Raw genomic sequence first — 25,768 nt, forward strand, 5'->3', positions numbered from 1 at the left:
AAAAAGCTAAAAAAAAAAATCGAAACATTTGATTTGTTAATAAGAAAAGCAATGCTGTCGGTGGTCGCATATGTAGCACTAAATAACCAAACGCTGTGAGAAGCTTGAAAGAAACCAGAGAAACTGTCCCTATATATTTTTGAGAGTTTTTTTTCTTCAAGATGTGCCTATGGCAGGCAGCGAACGACCTAAACAGAGCACAGCTTCTTCGTGGGGGGTGGGGGGGGTGCCGCTAGCTTTTGTAATGGTAGCGTATTCTTTCCACTTATGTAAGGATAGGTGATTTAGTTAATGTTCGAGATCGAACCTAGGCATTTCTCGTTTCGTGCTAACTACCAGCCGTCTCAAGCAGTGGATTGTGGCGGAGCCAAACGTAAAACTGAGAACATTTCACCTAGACGAAATAACTACAAAAATATTCTTCTTTACCTTTTATATTTATTAACCTAATTAAAATATATGAACTTATTATACAAGGAAAAATGCATACACTTATGGTTATTTTGCAGTCGCTACAGATTATATATTACGTTAGCATGTCTGCTTGAGCTCTGAACTGGCTCTTACGATAATTCAAAAGCAGCTCAGACAGTCAGATCCTCTATAGGTCTACACAGCTGATGAGTACATATCCGCAAAACACATAAGACAATTTCCGAGGAAGACTCCGAAGTGTCAATTACGCTTCTTTCCTCAAAGCTGCAATTTTGAATTATTAGCTACTTTAGAATATATACGAGTGGGCATGAAAATTTTTGACGAAAGACAATGCCGATGCGGTCGCAGAAACTACTTTAAATCAAACATACATCGTAAGGTGTATCTGCTTCTAGTTTCTACGTGGTACTGCCCAAATATAGGCCACAATTTTGAGCTAAAAGGTACTCCGACCGAGTCTTGTTTGCGTAACGAAAACAGCCTCTTCCAAGGACTACTTAACTATTTATATATAGTTTTTACTTTTTTTTTTTTAGCAGCATATGTACATAAACATCTATTTAACATATGTACTTACCGCCGTTGTTGTTGTTGTTGTTGTCGTTTGCTCGATTATTCTCACTTTCATTTTTAGCATTCTGATGGTTAGTAACGTTACCTTCGTCTTTCTTTACGTTATCGGGCAGGGGCTGTTCGAAGGTTTCGTTTAAAAGTCGCGTAAGAATAGATGCGAACAGGCAAAGTCCTGCAATGACACCCATCGGCAGAAACTTCCACGAACTTGCGCGTTCCTATGAAATAAAAATTAATCAAATGTACCGCTTAAACGAAGCTTGTCTATTTTCCAGTATGGTACTCACGCGCAGCGGTGAAAAACTGTCTAGTCAGAAACCATCCTTTATTAGTATAAAGAACAACTTTCCATAGTACTAAAGCTCTATGTCTTCGCAGCATAATTTGGGAGAGTAATTTGCCGTCGTGTGATAAGGTGTTACGAACTAGACATTTGTATTTTTAGCCTGTGCAGATTGCGTCCTTTACTACTTACAAGTTCCTCAAAGAATGGTGCGATGCAGGAGCCGATACGACCCGCTGTAGCGGCAAGAGAGATGGCTAACGCACGAATTACCGTGGGGTATGCCTCGGATATGGCCACCCGAGAAACGGACATATTGACTGAGGTGCAGACTTTTCCCATGATTAATAGGCCGAGCTTCGTCCAGGAACACTCTAATTAATTAATGATGAATATGTAATGATTCACTTGGACTGCTTTTGTATGCTATGAAAAAGAAAGTTCGCTTGCTAACTGCGCTCAATAAGCGCTTGCCGTTTTTTGCCACGTACTAGCTCACTGTTGGCTGGATTTTTTCGAGCTGTTCAAGGAACGTCTGTTGAACCTGGCATGTTTCAGATGTGATTATTAAGCGTCATCATTAGATTATATAGCGTGGATCCACAGCAGTCCTAGTAATAGATAGACACAGTAACGTTGTAGTGGTAATTTGTTACTGAAGAACCTGCCTTCGTGCTCTACGGGTGAACGTCGACCCGTTAAGTGGCGTAAAGGCATGCAAGATACAGCATAGGAAATGGACAACTATAGTCATCTTCAGCTTCGCCAGTGACCCGTTATAGGTCACGATTTGATTTTTTCACGGCAATGAAAATAAGAGTTTGTACATTCTTACTTTTCACATCTTACAGATCGCTACGACCTGTGCGATTCGGATCATTACAATTGAACTATACACATTTACGTGTGTATCTATACGTTGAGTCGAAGTTTAATCTAGGTGGGTATTTGTGGTAGGCTGAACAAACCTTTTGGTAGGAAGATGACGGCGACAAGAACGACACACGAGCAGCCAAACGATACGAATAGCGTTCGCTTACGGGGAGCCCATTTGATGAGAGCACTGTTAATTAACTTAGTAGGATATTCAGATAATGCTGCTAAAGAGTAACCAAGATATGGGTTACTTTCTGCAACTGTGGTCGTAGACACTGTCAGGTAATACCATAGCAAATTTGAGACCGCCCTGTAATAACAAAAACAGATAGATAACGTTGCTGAAAACAGGGCCCTAATAAACAGAGAGAACATCCCAGTAATCAATTAGCTGATTAGCGATTTAATAACAAATAATATAGCCCAATAAATCAATAGTTATTAGCGAAAAAATAATAATAATAATAAAATATCATTACGTTTGTAGACTGGGTTCCCAACTATGACCCTACACCGACTTCGAGTCAATTTCAAGCGGGTTTCTATAGCTAAACCTCGACGTGGCTTATATATGAGGTTGGTCCCCTACAGAGGTAAGCATATCTTTTCACATACTGCTGAATACTGTCTATTTTCTATAGAAAAAAGGCGTTGTCGAAAGAAGCATTTGCGATGTGGTATGATACAACGTAGGATATACTAACATGCAGAATGTAAAAACGAAAGTAGTCGTCCTGTACTCTCTTTTAGCGACGGCAAATAAGGTGGGTCGCGCTGAAGTTTTCCCGTTGCGTATGCCAACAGCGGCCTTTCGTCGTTCATCTACTAAGTGCGACACATCCGACTCAGAATAATCCGAGTTATTCCTGACAAGACTCGCAAGGTTTTTCTCAGCTTCGTTCAAACGACCAGTACTCAACTGCCATCTAGGCGATTCTGGTACGAGGCTGTAGACGTGAAGAGTACTTCGTATCATTAGATGAAAAAGGAAGAACAATCAAACACCTGAGCAATTTGTAGCAAATTGCCGTACATCGGAGAAGTTATACGAAAGTCACGCGGTTACCGTATTGGTGCTACAGTGCGCTATCACAACACTCAAAAAAATTAGTTTAAAAAACAAAATATTTATACATTTTTTCATCCGTTTAAGTTTTTCTACAGGTATGACATGGTTGACAGGTTCTGAAAATCTTTCTTCGAGCAAAGGCGATAATACACAACGCTGTGTGAGGTTAATGGCATTGCATTTGGATCGGGAAGGGGGCTCCTTGAGTAGGACGTGCTCTTTTCTTGTTCCCTGAAACGTTTGACACATTTTTTTTTCAACAATTAAATGGTTCTTTTTCATTCAAAGGTAAGGTAAAGATTAGTTTTAAAACGTTGGCCGTAAGAATTTGGCCGTATTTATAAAAATATGTCAGGTCGATTTTCCGTCACAGAGGTTGTAACGTTTTGGGTTTCTGCCCGGTCGGTTTCTTCGTTATAATTGATCAGGGGAAGAAGATGTCGAAATATATAATATTCGTAAGTAAAGGCACTTACAACCACAAAGCGCACAAGGGTAGCACAGTTACTGCAGTGAGTAGCTGGAGATACGTCCAGTCTCTGAGAAACCACGCGAACAATGGTAGAATCAACATTCCAGTCGACCAACCCGTTCCAATTGTCAGCGTCGGCATATACCGTTGTTGTGGGCTCACCGTTTCCACCACTATACGAAAAAGGAAAGGTTTCCGCTAGACCGCAAAGTCTATTAATTGCCACACCTTTGTGCTAGCCATGCTTCAATATGATATTGTATCAATCAACCCTTTTTCCTTTACGAAGCTATAGATCAAGTCAGAAACATTCGCTACTATTTCTACAAACGCTTGATATTTTTCGCAGATCAAATATATCCACTCTATATTTCTACGATGGTTCATTGAATGTCCAGTATGGAGTTTTATTCGAGTTCTGTGTTTATTTCTACTTCTTGAGATAGATTTCCGATAATTCCTGTGTCATCGCGCTAGCGTCTTCTCCCAAACGTGCTTCCTCAGCGATGCGATTATCGCACTCATTTTGTGCCTGGCGACCTGATACATCGTTACATAATTGCTATCGTCGTTTTTGATAGACTGAAAACCTTACCTAAAGTAAAAGCTGCTTCGGCAAAGCCGACAACGCCGCACGCACTGATGAACCTTCCTACTATGAAAAAATAAATGTTCGGCGCGAATGCTGTTATAGCTGAGACGATCGTGGTCCAAACGAGCGATACTGCCATTACGGTCTTCCGGCCCCACCAATCGGAGATGTGCGCATGAAGAACACCCCCCACCATTAGACCCCAGAGATAGAGCGATTGCGCTAGCGACGCCTGTTCGGAAATGACAATAACACAAATGTGGCAAAAGCAATTTACGCAACTGACGCCTGACGGTGAACAATAAACGCGCCTGCCCAATACCTAAGCTCCAAAAAACGGATACAAGAATCCATATGTTCTCACGGTCCTGAACGTATAATTAGCTTTGAGTTCTATTTTTCATTGTTTCTGTTTAAAGCCAATCTTCGTTGGGTTATTCCAGTAATAACTAAAGGGACACATAATCTTTTCGTCTTCGTCAAGTTGACTTGTAAAGCTTGAACAGTGATAATAAACGCCATTGAAGTTAACGTAATAAAAATTATCTACAGAACACTCGAATTAAACCCGCACGCGTTTCTATATTGGTTGGTACCTTGCGTTTGCTACACCTGTGAAACGTACAAATTCGTCCGAGCGATTTCCATGCTCGGCATAATTTATAAAGCAAATTTAATTTTCTTAAATGTTTATCTTCATATGCTGATGATTATTCGAACTAAGGCTTAGCTAGGTTGACATGTAAATAAAAATTATATGAAATGAAAATTTCAAAACTCCTTATGTTAATAGTATGAAAAAAGGTCAAATACAATAATGTATGGAAAATTATCACACACTTTCACGACTTAAACTTCTAAATAAGATTAGCATGCTATAATGTATAGAGGAAATGGGCAAGTATGTTGCCTTTAATTGATAACAATCGAATTTAGTACTACTGGCCTTCCAGCATCGATTGTTGACTCAATTCAGCGGTTTTATCAGGACATCGAGGAACATCGGGCCTCTCAAAAATAGTTTCAACACTCTGTGGCAAAATTTCAAGGAGTCACCTTGAGATAGGACCCGCTGCATACAGGTTTGTAGAGCAACGAATCCCCAAAGCTCTTTTGTGCGGTGCATTTAAAAAAATATTTTTACAAATATTTTTTTTTTAATTTAATTTAAAAATATAAATTTTTAGGCATAATTATTGATCGAAATTAATGATTTTTAAGGCTCGGCGTTTAGTTGTCGTTACGTTGATTGAAACGCGATCACGGGGCAGCCATCTGACTCGGAGTCTATACTGAGAATGCCCCTGCAAAGCAGCGACATAACCGAAACGTCCTGGTCCTTTGAAACAATTTCTTTTAGCTTCATAACAAACGATTGTCCAGTCTCAATAATTAATATACTTCTTACCAAGTATGCTGTTCTCTGTAATGCTTCTTGTTTTAGCTGGATGATTTTTATGTACAAATAATCTAAACACCCAATTCTTTAATTGAAATCTCTAATATAATAAATAGCTAGCTAACATCATCGACGGTACGTTTGAAACGTTTAGATTTCGTATTGGGTATCGTTTTGATCCTGAACTAACCAGCCAAATTCGATCACAGACGAGTCCGTATTGCTCCATGATTGTATAGCCGTATACCGTTCGATCGAACTCGAATGAGGTACAGCTGCCATTACACGTATTCCTGTCTGGGACCGTGTTGTTGTCGTCCTTCGCGTTTGTGCACCAATAATGTTGACGGGTAGGCGCTGAAAAAACGACGTACATCATCAACATTGTCACCTGTAGAGGCCAATTAGAAAGGGAATGCATACAAGTAAAAAATGTATTTTGTTTATAACGGTAGCTTGAAATATTTGTCATTCTCAGTAAGTAAGGAAGATAAAGCTCAATGAGTCATTCTGGCTTCGAACAGTATCCCGTTTTGTCCACTTGAAACAAATGTTTCACATCAAAAAATTTTATTTTAAGCCTCCGGCCAAAAATTCACATCTTGCTTATAGTGGTTTCGCTAGATGTATAATCATCAAATAACTTTGTAGCTAATGGGTAACCAAGTAGGACGTTCAAATTGCTGATAAATTGACTAACTTAATTTTGGTTAATTAATTAAACCAACGATCCGCAACGAACAAGATGAATATGGACATTTTATACATCTTGGATACTGTCGTTGCTGGAACCGATTCAAATGTAAAGATGACTAAAAGTCAAGCATCGTTTGCGCGTAGGTGGTGTCAATACTGATTGGCCTTCAAGGACGTGATAAATTATTAATCTATGTTTTCGTGTAAGGCCTGACAGTGGTTCATATAGATTTCAGCATAAAATCGGCTCGTGTCCAAAAGAAAGACCTACGAATACATGTACGACTCAGTGGATTGCGGGAACTGAAGCGTCGTCCTTTATCATGGTTTACGTATATTTTCACATAGGTTCATTTTGGATCTAGGGGATCTCGGCCGTTAAATTACAGAGCTTTATTATGAAACAACCGTGATAAAAAGGTTCTAGTCTATCTAGACGAGGTACAAAACGTAGAGTGAAATAAATATTTCAACTTTTATGTGTGCTATAGCGAGAATTTGTCGCTGATTAGTACGTGAATCTGAAACAGGAAAAAACCGAAGCAACGTGGAACTGTTGCGTGCACGTAATCGTATCCTGCAGTCTGCCAAACATAACTGAGAGAAGTTAGACTAGAGTTGTCAGATACTTGAATTAGGTTCAATGCAACTTACAGCTCAATTGATTTACGGTTCAAAGCGCCCTCTGAAACTTACCTCCGGACGAAAGTAAGCCATCGCTTGGTTTACTTCGAACTTTAAGAGGATTAAGTGGAACATTTTTATATACTTTGAAGCTGCAGACCCTTATTCGCTTACTTAAATCGCCGACGTCTAAAATGGTGTTTGGTCATCATCTATACGAAGTTGAACTATAGGAGGGGTCCATATGAAAGTTTACTGTTGAATTGAGCAGTGTCGCTTCAAGTGGGCCTATCTCAATACTGCCCCGTAATTCTCTCCTATCTGATTGCACATGCAAATATATACTTTCTATATAGTTTACTCATGATCGTTTAGTATAATCATCGCACATTAGTATATGAGGATCTGTCAGAAAATACCTTAATTCATTTCTGTGTATGTTTCATTAAAGCAAGCTCTCCTATTCGTGAAAATTCGAGGTAAACCAATCAGGGTGACGATTAAGCGCGAGTAATATGCCAAGCGCGATATAAATAACTAAGTGCGCGGGAATTATGTAAATTACAGGGTACTGCGGAAAATCGTGAAGCGATAAAACGTGAGAGTGTTGCTCATAGGTTGCGGTGGATGCAACGCGTAACAGGACCGTCGACCTTAATACATGTATCACAGTGAAATCGACTGATTCAGGCTAGGAATTATCAGTCGTTAAGGGTTCAGGTAGTCTGATCAGAAAGCGTTTTACGAATCGGAACACACAATTTACATAGTTAATTCATGCAATGAACAAAACGAACCCTCAGTTATACACGAATTCCAGCTGTTACACTCGATAGAGAAAAAGTCTCGTTGAGATGATCCGACGCATCGAATACTAGTTTACGACGCCTATGGCTTGCTTGACTTTTAATGCTGAAAATGCGAGTCAGAGCGTATTGCGAGCTAAGAAACATCATTAACATTAGCAGTACAAGATGCCGCTATCGACATACAACACCCTTGCCAATCTGCCGACTATCCAATGCTGTACGTATATTCTAGGGAATCGCTGTTGTGTTAAATTTGTTGGAAAACTGAAAGTTTTAGTCAACTGAAATTAATTATATGTCTGATAATACACAGGTCATAACCCAATCACTGCCTATCGATTGAAAGCAGAAGTGCAAACCTAAATGTTTCAAACTTTATGTTTGGTACATTAAGCGGCCCACCAGAGCGTAGGCGCCCAGCACGAAACGAAATATGTCTACACCCGGATCATTTCGCGTGTCTTCAACTTTGGTACGCAGACACGTTACCACTACCGTCATTGCGGAAGCGCAGTCAAGTGATAGCTCTATTCGAACTCTAAATCAAGCCGGGCCGCGCTTCTTTGAACGCTTATAATATTGACTTGATAGTTTTGAATGTCGAGCAAAGGCACACGAAATGGCATCATTTTCTACAGGTCGCCTAGTTAGAGTGGTAAGATGAATCAAGCTAAGCTATGCCTATTTCTCGCTAATATAGGCCGTATTACACTGCGGCTAGGGGATCTGGTCTTTGCTGTGGGCGACACTTTCGCTTGCAGACAGTGAATTAAGGCGCTATATTCACGCTAAAGTAACTGACAATATACGAGAAGCCATTGAGACCGTTGCTTCCAAACAACATCGAACGATAAGTTGTAGTTCTTTCCAGGTCATAATGGGCTGTAAACGATCCTGTCTTTTTGGGAACACCATTAAGCATTGCACGCTCTTGTCTTACATGAGAAGATCGCTGACAGACTTTGTCGATCATACGAACCGCTCATTTCCTAAGCGCATAGTCATCATTCATAATTAGTCAATTTGCTCATCCGATCGGGTTTACAACACTTCATTATTGGATCAAGCATCTTCAACGTCGATCTTCCAACCCATTTCGGTGATAAAGAAGCGACAGACTAAACTGTTCTAGCGCTTCACACCACCAAGTAATGTTATACCCTAAATGATCCTATAGCGAAAGCTGGACCGCTTATGCACGTTTGTTGACTCGACGGCGCAGATCGAGAGTCAGGTAGCTAGAACCTCTAACTGGAAGCTTCGATTTGAAGTACGGAACCGTACGTCTAACGAAAGCTGCTATCAGATAACTGTTTTCATTTCTACTGGCGAATAACGCTTCAAAATCTATCTCAGTTACCTCACTAGGTACAATTCGCTAAAAGAAGAATCAATTCTAGCGTGGACAGATTATGGTCGTTCACGCTAGTTGTTTACAGTACAGCGCAGATGTAGCTCCATTGAAGAAAACGGTCGTCCGTTTTACCCCTAACGCATGCGTACAGTATAAGAGGGTAGGACATAGAAGAACGAAGGCCATAACATTATATGGATAATTTGGTCGTTACTTGAATCGATGATTTTCAATAGTGAAAATAATCCAAGTGTATTGCAACTATGGGAAACCTAACAGCGGGCCGGAGAACATAATTTGTTCTTGCAATGAGACATATTTGAATCGGCTATGTCGTGCCAATCTCTCGTCGCCATTATCCATCTAAAACGTTTAGGATATGTTGCATTGGATTTTACGCGAGGACTCATTTTTCTCAAATTATTCAGGCCTTTAATATAACCTTCTTATTAGACATTATTCTATTCCGTATATACAAGACGCTATATTTACAAAACGAATTTCCCTTTGCTATAATCAATATGTAGCAAGTAATTAAGTACAAATAAATGCCTTAAAACAGCTTATAAAATTAACTACTTTAAACAAAAGCCTATTTACATAGCAGGAATCGAATTAAATAATAAAAAGCAGTAAGATTCAGGCAAAATAACATCTACGAACGAATGGTCCTCAATAACTATACAGGGACCGCCGTCTGCCTTTAACGCCTGTTGCTTAACTAGCCTTAACTGTCTTTTTAGCCATCTTGATTAGCGCGAAAATGCGAAAGATCGTCTAAGTTGAAACGTTGACAGTCTGCCGCCACACATCTCTACGAAGCCGTGCATATATTGTTAATAATCTTTAATATAAGTTTTTACTAATCCTCTCACACTTGCAGCCTTGTTGAATTACACCGAAAAAATCATGGAAGTAATCAAATTGTTTGTGAAACACTGTTCCCATACATAATTATCGAAAAGCACTTACCGGTATACCGCGAAGAAAACCGAACAGAAATATTGGAATGTGCCAAACTCCCAGCCTCTGGAAAAGGTCATCGAGGGTCGGTTTTCCTTTGTTGGGTCTGATACTAAATGTCGCCTGTTTGCCATTATCCTGAGCATCCTTTTTATCACGCACGCCAGTATTACAGGCATCGTCATCCGGGCACGGCATCACCGCTATTGTCGTTTGGCGTATGGCACTTTTCGTTCACAGTTCATCGATTGAGGCAATACACATATACATAAATTATTTTTTCATTCATTTACAGTTACTACCAAAATAGCTAACTGGTTAGAGGGTCGGGTTATATCGTCGGGAGCCAAATATGTGCTTTACTTTACTCACGACCTACCCTGTGGTCTGTGTTCAAAAATGTCTAGGCGATCTATCCGCGTTCCGCTTTCAAACCAATCTGGCTACAACATGGAAGGACACAAGAGGTAATCCGGTAAATAGATATATCACCAACTTGTGTCGCTTATAGCGCATCACCTATCAACCATGCGTTCATTTGGCCGTCCAACGTAAGCTTCCGTCATTTGTCTATAAATGACTGATAGGAAGCTTTTTCGTTACTATAAATATGGAAACCTATTCAAAAGCCGTGTGCAGTTCCTTACACAGCATGAATGTACAGACGGATGCTAACTGATGAAGCCGAACGTCATCACATACAATGTTCTGATAACAACGTTAGCTTTCCTCAAGTAAAATACAAAAGGAGACAAACGGTCCATTTGGTAAGAACTAGTACGCATACTCCCTTTCATCCAGAGAAGAGCAACATGAATAAAGGTACTCACTCAAAAAGCTAGGTATATTTTACAAACACGCTGCTTTAGATAGAGCGCTTCGAGGTCAACTCTCCGCCGGTCTGCGGAGTCTCATTGCGTGTGTGTGTGTGTGTGTGTGTATATTATGAAGGACTCATATTTACACGTGTTTAAAAAGAATATCTACCACTATCGAATACAACTGAATAGTAATCTCGCACCGCAAACCGTAACGAAGCGATGGAATTATTTGGTAGGTATTAACGTTCCCAGCTTAATTTATATTTTCTTTTTTTTTTTTCATAAGAGTCTGAAAGCGAATGCGGAAAATGCTTTCGCCGCGATGAGCTGTTTCCGTATGAGTTACTTTGTTTACGATAATGGATTGTTATTTGCTGCCGGTGGTTACTGGCTAGCTATAACATTCTTGAGGTAAGCACGCAACGGTGTCTGTGACCTTTAGGGTAAATTGTAATTGACCAATAAGCTTTCCAGTAGCAATCTCGTTTGTGCTTAAACGTGCTTTCGTTAGCACACCATCAATCAAAGCGATCGCCGTCAATCACTGATGGATCGAAAATTCGGCCAAGGTTCAAAACATATAGTAAAAGCACTCAACCGGCGCTAGTGTCTATGACGTCTGCTACGATAAAAACTAGGAATAATTAGAGCTAGAGATGTTCTAGATTCTGTATCGTATACATCTGCTTTAACACTTTTCCGACAACGTGTTATATGATCCTCTGTAATAACTAAAAACGTGGGTTCCTGTCCCAGGAAAACAAACGTTTACGTGCTGGTTCGCCCTTCTCTTGCTGCTTAGAGTATTGGAACAACCGTCTACAGAAAGAGGCGAAAATAAGCTGTTGGATTTGCCATAAGCGATGATTTGGGCGTTGTACTTTACCATTGAGTATAATGCATTGGGAAATGTAAATAAAATTATTGCTTGCTCATGCAACGCGAAGATATAATCGATATTTTATCTGATGGCTGTCATCGACGTCAGACTTTTATGGAGTCGTCTATAAACAATAGTTGGGATGAGTACATCTGGCATAGAAAGATACGTGACACACTTTAGATACCTAGCAAAGCAATGCGCAAAAGCATCCAAATGACCCGCTAGTCCGCTGTTGAACCAACTTCGCCTGTTCCCGTAAAGTCCGTGTTAGGTTTACTTGTATAATGCCAGTCAAGGCGCACTGGAGACTAAAGATGAAACGTTTTATTGTGCTCTGACATAATTACCTTGTGACATTGGAAAATAGGCGACCACTGTAAAATGAAAGGTACATCTCGACATGCACACTTATCATAAGCAACTGAGCAAGTAAAAGTAAAAGGTCTAAAGATAGACCTTTTATCTAGGTATATACGCTCTGATTATGAATTGAAGACCCAGTCGTATCAAAAGCAAATCGTTGTAGTAAAACTTAATTTTGCTTCATTTAGTGCCGTATTCTAGTGCTAGTAATGTATTCAAAGCTTGCCGGGGCCCGTGTGCCAATGGTGAAAATCGGCAGATAGCTGTGACTACTACTAGAGTATCTCCTAATTTTCACTATTAATTGAAATATACATATGTTATTGTTTTTTACGTACAGTTTATGCGAACAGGGCCTCTAGATAGAGATCCATTATCCAGACTACGTAAAAAAAACTCACACACAGAGATTTCTATTGCCATATAGATAAGCATACCACTAAGCGCCACGATGTTTCTTCTTTCTCTTGTTCATTCACAAACCACCTCAAGATAAGACAAGCGGCTGGGAAAACTAGATTCTGAAAATCTACATAGGCTTATTATTAAAAAACGTGGCATGCGCTCAATTTTTTCGTTCCTATACGGGCCGCTCGTACATAGAACAACGTAACCTGGCCCAAGTGGCCAAATGACTTACATTGCTCGCATTTATTCTCACGGTCAATTTGTCAGCTTTACTTAAATCGCCGCCTTTATTAAACGGTACATTTTTATAGCCCAAGATCAAAGTAAAGATAAAAATATAAAAGTGGGTATGCAAAAATAGTTTCGAAAGGCCCGTTCTGTATTCATTTATATTTAGCACGTATTCAATTAGACGCGTGACAACTTTGGTTTTAAGCTGTTCTCCCTAAGTTGAGCCATATCAATTTTTTAGTATACTTTTGTTATTTACTGTTTTGTTCAACTTTACTACTTCTGCAACGTGTATGCTGTAACAAAATTGACTGCGATGAATTAGAACTCTTCGTAGATATTGAGTCTGCGCTGTTTTACTGGCGTTACTATGTACGTTTAGCTTTCTGTAAAAGCGTAACGTTCGAAAGGAACTGATCGAGCAGGCGAAACTTTCTTTCTTTCTTTATTTTAGATCTTCTTTATTTAAGATCCTTTATTTTGTTTACTATTTTTCAGCTGTCAGCCTAAATGTCAGTACGATTTACAGTATACGATCCACTTCAGTTCTTCACGTTGATTGTACCTTTTATATATATTTTTATATACATGTAAAGTAAATAGTATGATTCCGTTGGCACCTAGCTGGATAATGACTCCAAGATTTAGAGAGACTCGTTTACTACATGAGAGTTTCTCCTCGTAGGGAGCTCCTAAAACGATTCCAGAATGCTACCTCGACAGGTAGGTGAAATCAAACACTTCACGTTCTTTATAGAGTTTAAAAATTTGACGAAGGCCAGAATATGTTGTTAATTAAATAAAACGAATTCATATTAAAGTTAATATTATTGCTTATATTCACAAACATTGAAGTATTTGCGATCTGCTGAAGCCAAAACGTGTCAAAAGTGTGTGGGCAAATTACAACAGGCAACCTAATTGGTGTGAACTTTGTTTGTGCTAGGCTTATACCTAAAACAGATGGATAATGCCTAGACACAGCTAAAAAATGGCGTTTGTAAACTGTACATATGAAAAAGATGTTCATTTTTTTCGATTTTATTTATGAGTCGTTATTATTGACACGTGTTCCAATGAACGAATTTAGGTATACTGCGTACCTGTAGGGATTGTTTGCCTTTCAGAGACCACAAAGGATATTTAGTAAATTGGAGACTGACCAGATACTTTTGAGTTTCGCAATTGTTGCTCGTATTTGAACCTCGCCTCCGATTATCACCAAAGACAAAAGAACGGTTACACGTTTTAGACATATTATGCATGTATATATATATATATATAATTAAAGCTCGTACAAACAAATTAGGAGTTTTGGTCGCTGTCGCTACGCAAGGATGAGGCTCTGCTTGAATGAATAGCATTTTCGCTGTTACTGGTGCGTTACCACTACAAGTGGCAGCAGTGAAAGAATTGTCAAGGCCAAAAGGCTGGTCAATTTGAAGATGCCAAAGTGGCCGGCCAAGCAGCAAGGCATAGATCTATGGTCCTTCTTTTCCAACAACCCAGAAAAAAGTTCCGGTTCGCACGAGTAAAGCAACGCTGGGAATGATCGCACGACCTTGTTACATCTAACCCTGGGCAACTGTGCTAAAGTGTTGGGTAAGAACTGGTCGAACACGGACGGCTCTAACCCGTACATTGCGACACATACAGGGCTACCGTGGTCGAGTGTGAGGGCCCGTACCAGCCTAACCGTTTCGGTCACTAGAGCTGTATAAGGATGAATGGAACGAATAGCACTTCTGCCGGTACGAGCGCGTCATCGTTAGTACGTACATATATATTTTCTTGTTCAGTAGAATAAAACGGCATCAAGCCATTTTCTAAAATATATGAAATAATTTAAGATGATAGAGAATACTCGAAAGAAATTCTGATATTGGGAGTGCGCAGATTGAGCTCAATAGCCAAATTGCAAGAAAAACAAGAACTAGTTTGCGACCGTGGCAGATCTTGTCTGCAGCTAGACCCTTAAAGCGATGCTTAGTGATCTGCTTCTCAGTTGCTTAGTGTTTAACAAAATGTCTGACTGAATTTGGCCAATCCTGTTGCCACAAGCAACCGAAATGATGCTCTGGTTGTGTTTTAACCAAAAATTGCGAAGACAGACCGATTTATACAAGATATCTTAGCGTTGATAAGTCCGCAGTACTACTTCTTTGTTCAATATAGACCATCATCCATCTTCACCGCTTGTGACAATTTCGGCCAGAAGATATTGAAAACCGAGAAAAAATCGCTAAACGTCTAGCTGTTGACAAAATCCGCCATTATGGCTAATCATTTTTTAAGAATTCGCTTGAAGACTAGGGATAAGGTTTGGAGGCTAAGCTTCCTTTCGGCCGTTTTCCAAATTTCTGTTCAAAGATGATCTTCGAGAAATGATTTTGCGAACCCTAAATAATGCAATAGTGTGCAATCCTATTTCACTAAAAGGCGATAAATGTTAGCTTTACTTTGTTCTACATTCAGTGTACTATAACAGAGCTCGTATGCGATTCTAGCAGTACGACACACTAATGTCAGGGCTGAGCTCAGAAAAAGCGCAAAACCTCTCGAACAGTGGAACACCTCTGAATTAAAAAAAAAAAAAAAAAAAACTATACATACAATGTTTCAAAAAATCGTTCGTTTGCTTTGGAAAAAGGTCACCTATTAATCTTAACTTTATTTCGATCCGAAATGCAGACTTTTTTTTTCGTTTTTGCGACGATGCGCCGAGCGAGCGTCCCAGAAGTAGTGGTATTTAGTCGAGAGCAATTTATGTAAAGCACGGTTATCTCGCAAAGTACGTGTCAACTTTACTGCGTGACTAACTTCATTGACTTGGAGCTTACCATACACGTACGCGGAATTTAAATAACAGCTGATGAGGGACGAAACGGGGCAAATGTAGAATTCAAAGAGCGGACCCTTGTTCGTTCATAATGAAAATACACTTGGCTGAAAACTGCGAACGGCAAGAGAGCCTCATTGAAGTTGTTACTGTTTAGTAATGTACGGCCCGTTTCATTTTATTTTAGCAAGAATCGGCAATGGACTTTCAGCATAAATGTTTATATCTCTCTACGGCATGATTTGTCACAAATGGCTTTATATAAGCTTTGCCTCGTTAGCTTAGCATCTATCCTTTATCAAGTGGGATTCTTAAATATTATCAAAATAGCATTATAATTAATATTCTGTTTGCAATAGAAAAACAAAGTTTTAAACATTTCCTCTGTTTCTCAATAAACTATAGACGGATGTTCTCACGGTCTGTCCACATGTATACAACTTTGTTCGATAAATTAGCACAGGCTCAGAAATGTACTTTCTAGCAATTTGTGTACAATAGAATTAATATCAGTCATGCTATTTTGCTGTGGTTAATTTTTTCAGCGAAACGAGTTATTACTTTCATCTAATATAATATAAATATTATTATTATACTATAATAGTCGGTCGGTTTAAGGCCGCACTCTGAATTAATAAAGACAAGAGATTCGCCGACTGGGGGTCCACATTGATCTCCCCAATGACTACTAAAGACAGCATGTAACCAGCATAAGCTTTCCAACAAGCAATCCGAACCAAGCGCAAACAGGAATCGTTTAAAATTTGGAAAGTCGCCCTCGATACGCTGGCTTAAATAACGAAGCCTCTGGCACGTTTCAGGTAGGAGTAAAGAAATTGATATATTTACGCTAAGGCATTTTCACTTTCTTTTGTATTTTTATCTATTGATATGATAATTTTCATTACAAAATTTCTGATATCCTGAGATTTTTCTTTATTCCAAACCTTAACGCCACGCATTCAAATCGCCAACCTTCCACGTGCATTCCAGGTGCAGCCTAACACTCGAGTACTCGAGTAAGGATTTCATCGATTGTAGCTCGAACTTTATGTATAGAACGTATCCAATAAACGACTTGTTTCTGACGTACACTTCAGCTCTGAGGTTTCACCACGAGCGAAAGGCTAGTACCCAACAAAGGCGCGGGGTATTTTGTAGGACCTTTTTCTTCAACCCGCCTGTACGGAAGGCTCCCATCAAGATATGGTTCTACAGCGCGATGCTATCTATTGCGCAGGAGGCTTGTTCTGTTGACAATTAAATTAGCCGCGTTTGCCCGAATGCGTGCTAGAGTAGTGAACTCAAGTAACTTCTATAAGTCATCGCACTGTTAAAGAAAAATGCTACCATTGCATTTTTCAGGACACCCCGTTGATAAGCGGAAACCTTGCCAGTTTGACATTTCCATCGATGATACGAACCACTGCAATACCGATCGGTATTCGACTTGTCGGAAACCTGTCCATTGATCAAAGTAGTCAATGTTCACCTCGATTTTGTATGACTATGGCATGTACTCTGCTAATTTTGAAAGGACACGAGGCCTGATGGAAACTAAATCAGTGATATATCAGTGACAGTGAAGGATTCGTTGTAACGTGTTTCATCCACATCCTGCTGGTGTACTGATACGCCAGATGCGATGTGTCTGCAGGGCTCTGATTCGACAAAGTACGCCCTCTATTATTTTGCCCGGTCATGCATAGGACTATCACAAATGACACAGCTTTTCTACATTGTGCTCCCTCTTATGGCCGGCTACCGCCGTTACAATTACTGTATCAGCTGTTGTCCAACTGCACCAGAAGATGGATTCCGCAGCCGGTTGGTGGCATGAAAACAAATCACTGGTGGACACGGTCGCACAGGCCAGCTCAAGATATTACCGTGGAACTAGTGCGTCGACTGAACAAATTTTACTTATTGATCCGCATGCAGTAACGATCACTTAGTCGCGTAAGTTGAGCGGTAGTTTCAGATGTTAAGAAGATGTTAACGTTGGTGAGTACCAGTCATAGCCATTGAATTTCGATGAACCGGAAAGTATGTTACATGTCGTGATTGTCAATCCCGAGTACCTAGTTTGATTGATGGCTGACGCTTCAGTTATCAGTGACGCAGTGCAGCAGACCAATCTCAAGCCGAACGTCCGAATGATGCTACGGGCAAAAGTAAACGAACTATACTGCAATGTAGGATATGGATCATGGCCGTTCTAATTAAACCTGAAAATATAGCCTAGCATTATTTCGAATAAAATTTACGGAGGCGAATTTGCGTTTAAACGTTAAGCTCACAACGGTGCCTTTCTGTGTTCTTACTTACTTGATTTGTAAAATTATACGCCTACATGCTCTTTTATTATGTTCATCTAGAAAATGTACAAAGGCATCTAAAAAACTTCCTTTCCTAAAAACTTTCAACCGTAGAGATTTTGGACAATACGAACATTAACCCAAAAAGTTGACTGTTATTTAGGAAAACAACATTATTCAATAGGGTATCTTAAAGACTTTGGTGGTAGTATAATTGGATTTACGCATATAAGAAGAAGCGTTTGATGCGCTTAACCGATGTGCTACTAAGTAGACTACCTACTTGTGAATGTTCCGAGCTTTCTGTCCAATGCGGCTGTTTCCTGAGACGGCTGGCGCCTAACAATAAGTCAGGCTGTCTGACAGAACAGGTGGCGCCCTGTTCCGAAGCCAGAACGCCCTACGTTTCCTAAAGTTTAGCAGGCAAAGGCATTAACACTGCGCCATAATTTATATTGACCTACATAAAAGTATCATTTAATACTGTATACGTAAAGTTCAAGTAAGCCCTTGCTCACAATAGTCATTTAGATGCGTAAAAACATTTTAATTATTCGGTATTGTTAATTTATGATTATGATATTTTTTTATTATTATTATATTATTAAGAACCAAAGGTCACACTGTAAGGGCATATTACGATACAATGCAAATTGATATACGTTAACAAATGCTATACGGGCGCAGACAACACAGGTTGTTAAGAGAAAAAGTAATCCATTCCGCATATTAACCTCACGCTCAATACAAACATGAAGCTGCTAATTTTGTGTATATAGGGCTGAATATGTAATCGAATGTCAGACGGTGTCAAACTCCAATATTTTGTCACCATTGCGGTTCTGAACACCGTCAGCACGAGCGGTAGGCCTGTGCATAGTAAATGAAGCAGGGTTCGAGAATAAACGGTGTTGAAAAATTCTAGTTGATAACAACCGTGTTATAGAATGACGATAACTGTATTTGATGGTGTGGAGTCGTTAATGGCATGGAATAAATCATCAGCGCGCAATGACGATTCCATTTAGTCAGTGCATACGTCGATACTTCGGAGAGCCGCTGTTGTAAGCTAGAAAACTTCAGGCATAGTACTGAAAACGCATAGGTAAAATGAACGTGCCAATAGAGGGAACGATTCCTGAACAACCAAATCTCATGTCCTCGGTTCCTAATGCGTTTTCCGAGCTGCTGCTAGAACGTAATCGAGTAGATGAGGCTCTAAACTTTCACATTTGGATATATCAAAGATACGTAAATTGAGGTTTCACAGTATGTTTAATTCCGTAACTGAAAAAAAAGGAAAGCAATAACAGTATGTCCATTAGAGAGGTCTTCATAACCGGTTCATAACCCCGGCGCTTCCTCAGCAGCAAGCTCGTTTATATATATTTTCCTCGGCCTAAGAAGATAGCGTGAATTTTACACGCGTCACATGAAGTAAAATCTGTTTGGTTGCCATGCTGCACGCTCGATACGCTCATGTCCTTATACGCCACCTGATGGCATCCGTCAGTAGTTCATTGTAATGATTGTATTCTTTAATCAGCTATAAATAAAAATCCACTAGAGAAACTACAGGGCAGTTGTAGATCATTCATTGTGTGCCCTGGCTTAGACAATTATTATTTTCCCATCGCTAAATTCAAAAACCCCTATGAAAAGCTTAACAAAAGAGCGCTCATCCCACGACAGAGAGCAGCAGTTTAGAGTACAAAGGCATCTTGCGGTTATACTTGTCTCTAGAAAAATGCCCTCACAACACTTCAAAGGTATTGCGTCCTCATCTACAGATTTGCATAACATGAGAAGATATGTGATCCTATCTCTCTTTTGTCACACGCAAGCTTGTGAGCGACTGCTACTTCGGGGCACGCCCAGAAGTTTCAAGTTAGTTAGCTTCTGCTTTAAAAATTTTGAGCGTTTGTCTTTAATAACTAACCTTGACTGTGGCCGAGGCATCTCGCAGCGATAATTCTGAAATTGAAATCGTCATTCAGTCAAGAAGTTTGCGGTTTCGCTATGAGGCAGGGAGAAGGTCTTCTGCACCAATAATCGGCAAGATGAATACGACAATTTCCACTATTCAACTTAATAACTATGCCGGTATATTTGTCGTACTGATTTCCTGGGTCACAGGAACGAACTACATTATTCACCTGCACACGGCGTTCTGCTGCGAAGGAACAAATGGAAACAGAAGGCGGATAGAGGGCAACCTAAGGTAAATGACAATTGCATCACTGGCATACATCAGTGTGAATATTCAGGGAAATTGAATGGAATGGTCTGTAACCTCTAAGGTGTACCGCGATTCTATGCATAAAAAATCTTCTGTTTCAGTCGCTACTAGATTACGCTTGACTAAAGTTCATTTTAAACATGCTTTCGAAGACCAGCACAAAAAAGGCGGAGGTCGTGGCGCATTTTTAGAAGTCGTAGAATCGAATAGGCAAGAAACAAGCCGTACGGCTTGAATGTGCAAACGCAGCTAGACGAGCTAAAAAAATTTCCATTTATATTAACCCGGCTCTCCGACCCCACCCCGTCAATTCCGTTACAGCAGTTCAACCTGAGTTTCAAGAACAAGCAAAACTATGTCCAGGCCCAACGTATAATTGGGATACGCAGGTTTCCACACCGAAGTGTCGGTGCAGAAACCTACGTACGACCACAGTCCGGAGCTGGCGCCGCTAGTGAACCCGAATAGAACACAACCGGGGCTCTAAGCTTGCGGCATGGAGCCATATACGATGCGTCATGTAGCACAGCTTCGATTCCAGCTTAGGCGACGATGATCACGAAGGTCCCAACACACCGCGGCTACTTTTTTCTTTTTTAGCATTTAGTTATTATCTTGATGTGCACGAAGGTTCGGAGTCACCTCTTAGGTAACTTGTTTTCACAAGGAGTCTAACTGGAATGGGTTTCGTTGCATTTATCTGGGGTTGCTCCAACAGCATGGCAAGCAGCTGTTAATCTCACAAAAAATTGTTTATTTGTCCTTAAGTTACTTGTTTCGTTCATTTCGTCAATTAGCATGACAACCCGCTCAAAGAGATGCGCGTTAGCTACCCAGACCACGTCCCTCTCTAAGCATACCCATTTGCAATGTATAAGTGATGGGAAATCTAACAGTGTGACGCACACAGCGACCAGAATCCTTCAGTTTCTATCGCAAATCCTTAATACTACAAGAAGATCTAAATGATACGTCTACGATGAGCCGTTGGATGCCCAAGTGACTGGCCGCATGGTTGCCAATGAAAACCCCAATAATCTGATGGAGTACTATGCACCTTCAGAGACCACGATTGTCACACTAGGTTATATTACGCTTCGATATCCCCCCACCAGCCGACCCTGATGAGGCATTTCTAGTTGTCGTTTAGTGCCGCTTATGTTTGCACCAAAAACCGTACGCGGTTCGAATTAAAAATGTTGTCCAATAAAACCGTCCACCTACCCATCGATTGACTGAACCTCATTTAAATTAAACATAGATTTGTGCTTTATAGCATTTTCCGACCTACTCAACCAATTTTTTTTCTCATAGAAAGGGCATACCTGCTGAGAATATTATTTCCATCAAAAAACGTCTGTTCATTGTATTTTCTGTTGTCTGAATCCTTCGCCTCCAAAGCCTTAGGAATGAATCGTGGTCTAGTATGTGTTGGCGGATGTGTTTGAGAAAATGCTATACGTAACTGCAGCAAGTAACAACAGAACTTTCATTATTCTGTACGCCGTCTGGGGGATGCTATGGATTTTACCATTGTGTAGACCTTGTTCGACCAATAACTTTAACATCGAAGCTGTCAAGGAGCGAATCTAGGCGTACAACCGCTGATTGATAGCTACAAATAAATTCTGAGTTATAGGTACAAAAAACCTAAAACTCAAAAAAGGTGTAATAATTTAATTACGGATACTGTCAATGTGTCAAAACTAAGGTTGTGCTAGAAATGATACAATATCGTAAAAGCCTGATATAACTGGTTATTTTTTGTCTAGTTGTCGTATTATCTATACATAATATGAACGAACAAGAATAAATGGGATACGTTTACAATTATAATGCTTAATTATGTTGATTTGAACGTCTGCTCGCATTTTGTGACTGGTAACGTAAATGCACGATATGCAATAAAGGCAAGTCAGCCGTTCTTTTTTTTTCTACTCAGATTTGGTGGTCTATTCGAGGCCAAAAAACACAACAAAACGATGGCTGGAGACGCGTTAATTTCCTAGTCTATGCACTCCGAGTTGCGAATTATCTAGATATACCCAAATTGTATCGGATGTATAGCAGCAGTGTAATAGTTGAGTGTCGTTATATATAAATATCGTTTTTAGCTATTTCCACTGAAGTTGTAACTAATCGAACTTTCACTTTTGGTCTCAATATGGTTTACTAATATTCGACTATCCCATGCGTTGCTCACAGATAACTTTTACGGCCGTTCTTCCCATGATAAAATTCTTCGTAGCGCTTCGGAACACGGAGCGACTGCATTTACCTGTCTTGCAATCCAGACTTTACGCTCTAGGCTCTCTCAGCAAGTCGTAAAGTGACTTTTATGTCAGGCAGGATTCGGGTTCCATCAAAGATACTGTTAAGTTCATTATGTATCCGTGGAATAATAATAGTTCTAAAGTGATAATACCTTGAAACTTTCACATCAGAATAGCCGATAACCTCTCTGTACGGTTGATCGAATTTTCCGGTCTAGTAAGCTAACATTGTGAAATAACTAAGGTCGATAACCAAGGCTTACAAAGCAGTCCCTTCTAGCCTATACAAGGCTATTAGGGCGCTGAAGTATTTTCAGTATGACTGGAAAATTTAGAGCAATGCTATTGCGTAAATCCCAGGTTATTATGGAAACATTAAGAATAAGGACATACTTTCGACAAAACAGGAACGTATTCATGACATTAGGGCATCTAAAACTCTTATGGCAAGAAGTATATTTTCAGGACACAACCTACGATCGTTATCAGCATCGAAGTGTGCTGCTAACATTCATTCTATATTTTTAATCAACATGATTTGTTCAGTAGCCGTTTGTCTTTCTGTAATTGCGAAAGATCTTTATTTTCGGATTTCCGTTAACTAAGGCGCGTCCTTGGTTTGGGCAGGATAGTATTAATAATATTGACCATAGCTTCGTGAATATCAAAATTCAATGATTTTTGTAAACGACCCAAATTGTTACAGATTTCAGTTTCTGCCAGCACAATAAAAGCGGTAGATAGAAACAAACCATAAAAAGTCATAATCCCTTTATAGCAGATGAAAATCGTTAATGTCTAACTAGTATTAAAATAGAAATCACAGACAGAGGTCACACTACTCAAGAAACCGTTTGAGTAAGATACGGCTTTCCAGTAGGAGGTTAGAAGATAGGGTTATAGAGCTTCTATCTTATAAGTAACATTTTTCAAAATTTGAAACTATCGTATGTTATCATCACATAGATAGAAGAAGGCATCACATAGATTTGGTTGCATACTAACCTGCTAACCGCCAGCTGAGTGCCAATGATTATTCGTACAAAGTTCCTATGGCATCCTCCTTTTTACTGCGTAGACACGGTGTGAATGCCATACCCGCATCGGCAGGCTGCTCTTTATCAAGCTATTCGACCCTGCCGACATTCTTGGCACAATGTCTTCAATAGGTCGAAACGCAAGCCTGCTATACTATAACAGTTTATCAGGACAGCAACCAGGCCATAACGCGTTTAAATTACCAACGATCGACTAGACGCAAATATTTCTTAAGCATACTTCTCAATATTGGCTATACCCATTATACCGAAAAATACTTTATTCGTACTGTAGACATGTCTTTTGAAACAACAGATGTCCTCATGATAAACTGATGTCATGTTTGATTAAACAGACCTAACTGACGGCTGAAAAACACCGAGGAGTTTCTGCTTCGGTAAATACCTTCTGTTTGTCACTGGCTTGTACGGTTTAGAAGGGAAACACAAAAGGTTCCTCGATGATGAAGCCGAGACGGCCTAGAGGTTCAAACAATAATTTGCTATGGTATCGTCGGGGCAGCAGTTGGAGATAGTTGCGCAGGATGCTTGTTCGTAAAAGACATAGGCAGATCAAATGCCATTTGATAAATGTATGTACATCCTTCATTCTCCACATTAAGTAATTGGGTTTAACCATGTTGTTACATTTTTTTTATTGTGTTTCATACATTACATAGGCAGGCAACCGATAGGTGAATCAACATTCTAAAAACGTAATTAGAATAGGTAAATGCAAAAAACCGCATGCAAAAGAGCTGATTTTACACTATAATCATACGTTGCGTACGGTATGGAATATCCTATCGGTATATACTTTTCCGGCAACACGTTTTTTGGGAAGGTATCTAGCACTTCCCAGCAGCCGATTAATGAAGTATTTTCGATCAACGACCCGAAAATTTCATGGTACGCTGTTTAGGCTGAAGAAAACGTGCCTTTTGGTTTTTTTCGGCCTTTTGGCAAACGGCCTATCTGGCCTTCAGGTGGTTGACGATTCGAATAGAAAAATACAGTGACAGATAACTTTTTGAGCGTATTCGTGTTCGATTTCCATATGAGTACTGAACGATGTTAGAATGAAGTACATATGTGGACTATCTCAATATTGCAAACCTTTTGTGCATTATTTTCTATTTTATGTTATATTTTGTTATTACCCAGTTATTGAAGAAAAAACCTCAGACGCTCGGGTTGTTAGGAATTTTTTCTTACCGATTACACACATTCAAGTATTTAATTGACTCGGATTGTATAAGTGCATAGGTGTGGAACAACACATATATGCTTAGCTGAACTCACAAGAATTCCTGAAACCCGTTAAAATTAATAAAAATAGGACTCTGACCCGGACGTGATTTGAACACGCAACCTTCTGATCTGGAGTCAGACGCGCTACCGTTGCGCCACCGAGTCTTTGACGATGTACCTGTGTAAAATCGTCGTGTAAAAAAAAAACATCGTCCGTGGTTAATAATAAACAAAAAATAGAAGAAGTTCAGAGTGAAAAAATGACATACATCAAAATTAGCATTGAGGCTGACCTTTAAATACCGTTTATGTAAAACAGCATCAAAAAAAGCAGAGATTGCAAATGGCTTCTAGGACACATAGATATTATTCCTCCCAGCTTTCGACAAAATGACTGAAACGTGTGATTACACATACACTCACATTGTGTGCCACATCAGACAACTTGAAGAACTTTTGCTTCGCGTCGTTTGTTGATCTTATGGCAGGTTTTTGGTTTGTTGAGATCGTGCTGGAGGGCTTAAAGGTACAGCTTTTGAGTTCTGCCTACACATTCTAAGAAAGCTTGCCATATCATCTTTTAAAAGCAGTCAAGAATGTACTAAGTTTCCTAATGTATGCTAAAAAGTTCCATCAGAAAATACCAGAAAAAAACTATATCAAGAAAAGTTACATAGGGGAAGCCAGAATGTTATTTATGATTTCTTAACTTATCTGGAAGCCATCTTTGACATCGCCAGGGTAACCGCGGCTCGACAATCATTTAGCATTAAACACGGGGCGTCTCCGCACGAAGTCGCAAAGGGATTTTTTGCTGAAGGCCGCGCCCAACACACGAGCTTTAAATCGAATCTGTTTCTTTTTGCCTAGCCTGTATTTGATAATATCATGCAATATCTATTGCCAAAATAGTTACTTTTTACTGTGAGAAACATACCGTCCAAATAACATAAAGTC

General features: G+C 39.7%; 1 protein-coding gene, 1 long non-coding RNA gene and 1 other non-coding gene across 14 annotated transcripts; 1 reads left to right on the forward strand and 2 right to left on the reverse strand.

The window, feature by feature from the left end:
- Positions 1–418: 418 nt before the first annotated feature.
- LOC111247843 (organic cation/carnitine transporter 2-like) lies at positions 419–23,676 on the reverse strand. Of its 9 annotated transcripts, XM_086983386.1 has the most exons (11): positions 23,529–23,545; positions 18,295–18,420; positions 10,158–10,374; positions 5,893–6,093; positions 4,307–4,535; positions 3,716–3,884; positions 2,875–3,135; positions 2,263–2,480; positions 1,487–1,668; positions 1,016–1,229; positions 419–699 (listed from the first exon to the last, which is right to left on the reverse strand). In XM_086983386.1, the coding sequence occupies exons 3-11, from the start codon at positions 10,344–10,346 to the stop codon at positions 680–682; spliced, it is 1,683 nt and encodes a 560-aa protein (XP_086839512.1). In that variant the 5' UTR covers positions 10,347–10,374; positions 18,295–18,420; positions 23,529–23,545; the 3' UTR covers positions 419–679. The 9 variants fall into 9 exon arrangements, 8 of the variants coding, with proteins under 8 accessions (XP_086839512.1, XP_086839511.1, XP_086839509.1 ...); XM_086983385.1 differs by lacking the exon at positions 18,295–18,420 and having other exon boundaries at positions 23,529–23,676; XM_086983383.1 differs by lacking the exons at positions 18,295–18,420; positions 23,529–23,545 and adding an exon at positions 19,951–19,985 and having other exon boundaries at positions 2,875–3,117.
- LOC147757043 (uncharacterized) lies at positions 10,972–18,081 on the forward strand. 4 transcript variants are annotated; one of them, XR_015323522.1, is made up of 5 exons: positions 10,972–11,201; positions 11,726–12,240; positions 13,540–13,577; positions 14,164–16,514; positions 16,687–18,081. It is a non-coding gene; the product is annotated as an uncharacterized LOC147757043 (long non-coding RNA). The 4 variants fall into 4 exon arrangements; XR_015323521.1 differs by having other exon boundaries at positions 11,726–14,625; positions 16,239–16,514; XR_015323520.1 differs by having other exon boundaries at positions 11,726–16,514.
- Positions 23,677–24,904: 1,228 nt separating the features above from the next.
- TRNAW-CCA (transfer RNA tryptophan (anticodon CCA)) lies at positions 24,905–24,976 on the reverse strand. The gene has a single exon. It is a non-coding gene; the product is annotated as a tRNA-Trp (tRNA).
- Positions 24,977–25,768: the final 792 nt, after the last annotated feature.

This window comes from Varroa destructor, unplaced genomic scaffold, assembly GCF_002443255.2.
Source record: "Varroa destructor unplaced genomic scaffold, Vdes_3.0 BEIS01000003.1, whole genome shotgun sequence".
NCBI classification, from domain to species: Eukaryota; Metazoa; Arthropoda; class Arachnida; order Mesostigmata; family Varroidae; genus Varroa; species Varroa destructor.

Bases quoted from the DNA above. Each gene is read 5' to 3' on its own strand.
- LOC111247843 (XM_086983382.1), bottom strand. From the start codon at position 19,970: ATGCCTCGGCCACAGTCAAG. The intron at 10,375-19,950 runs GTTAGTTATTAA...GTGAACGAAAAG, and splicing joins ATGCCTCGGCCACAGTCAAG to TGCCATACGCCAAACGACAA. The intron at 1,230-1,486 runs GTAAGTAGTAAA...TTTATTTCATAG, and splicing joins CACCATTCTTTGAGGAACTT to GAACGCGCAAGTTCGTGGAA.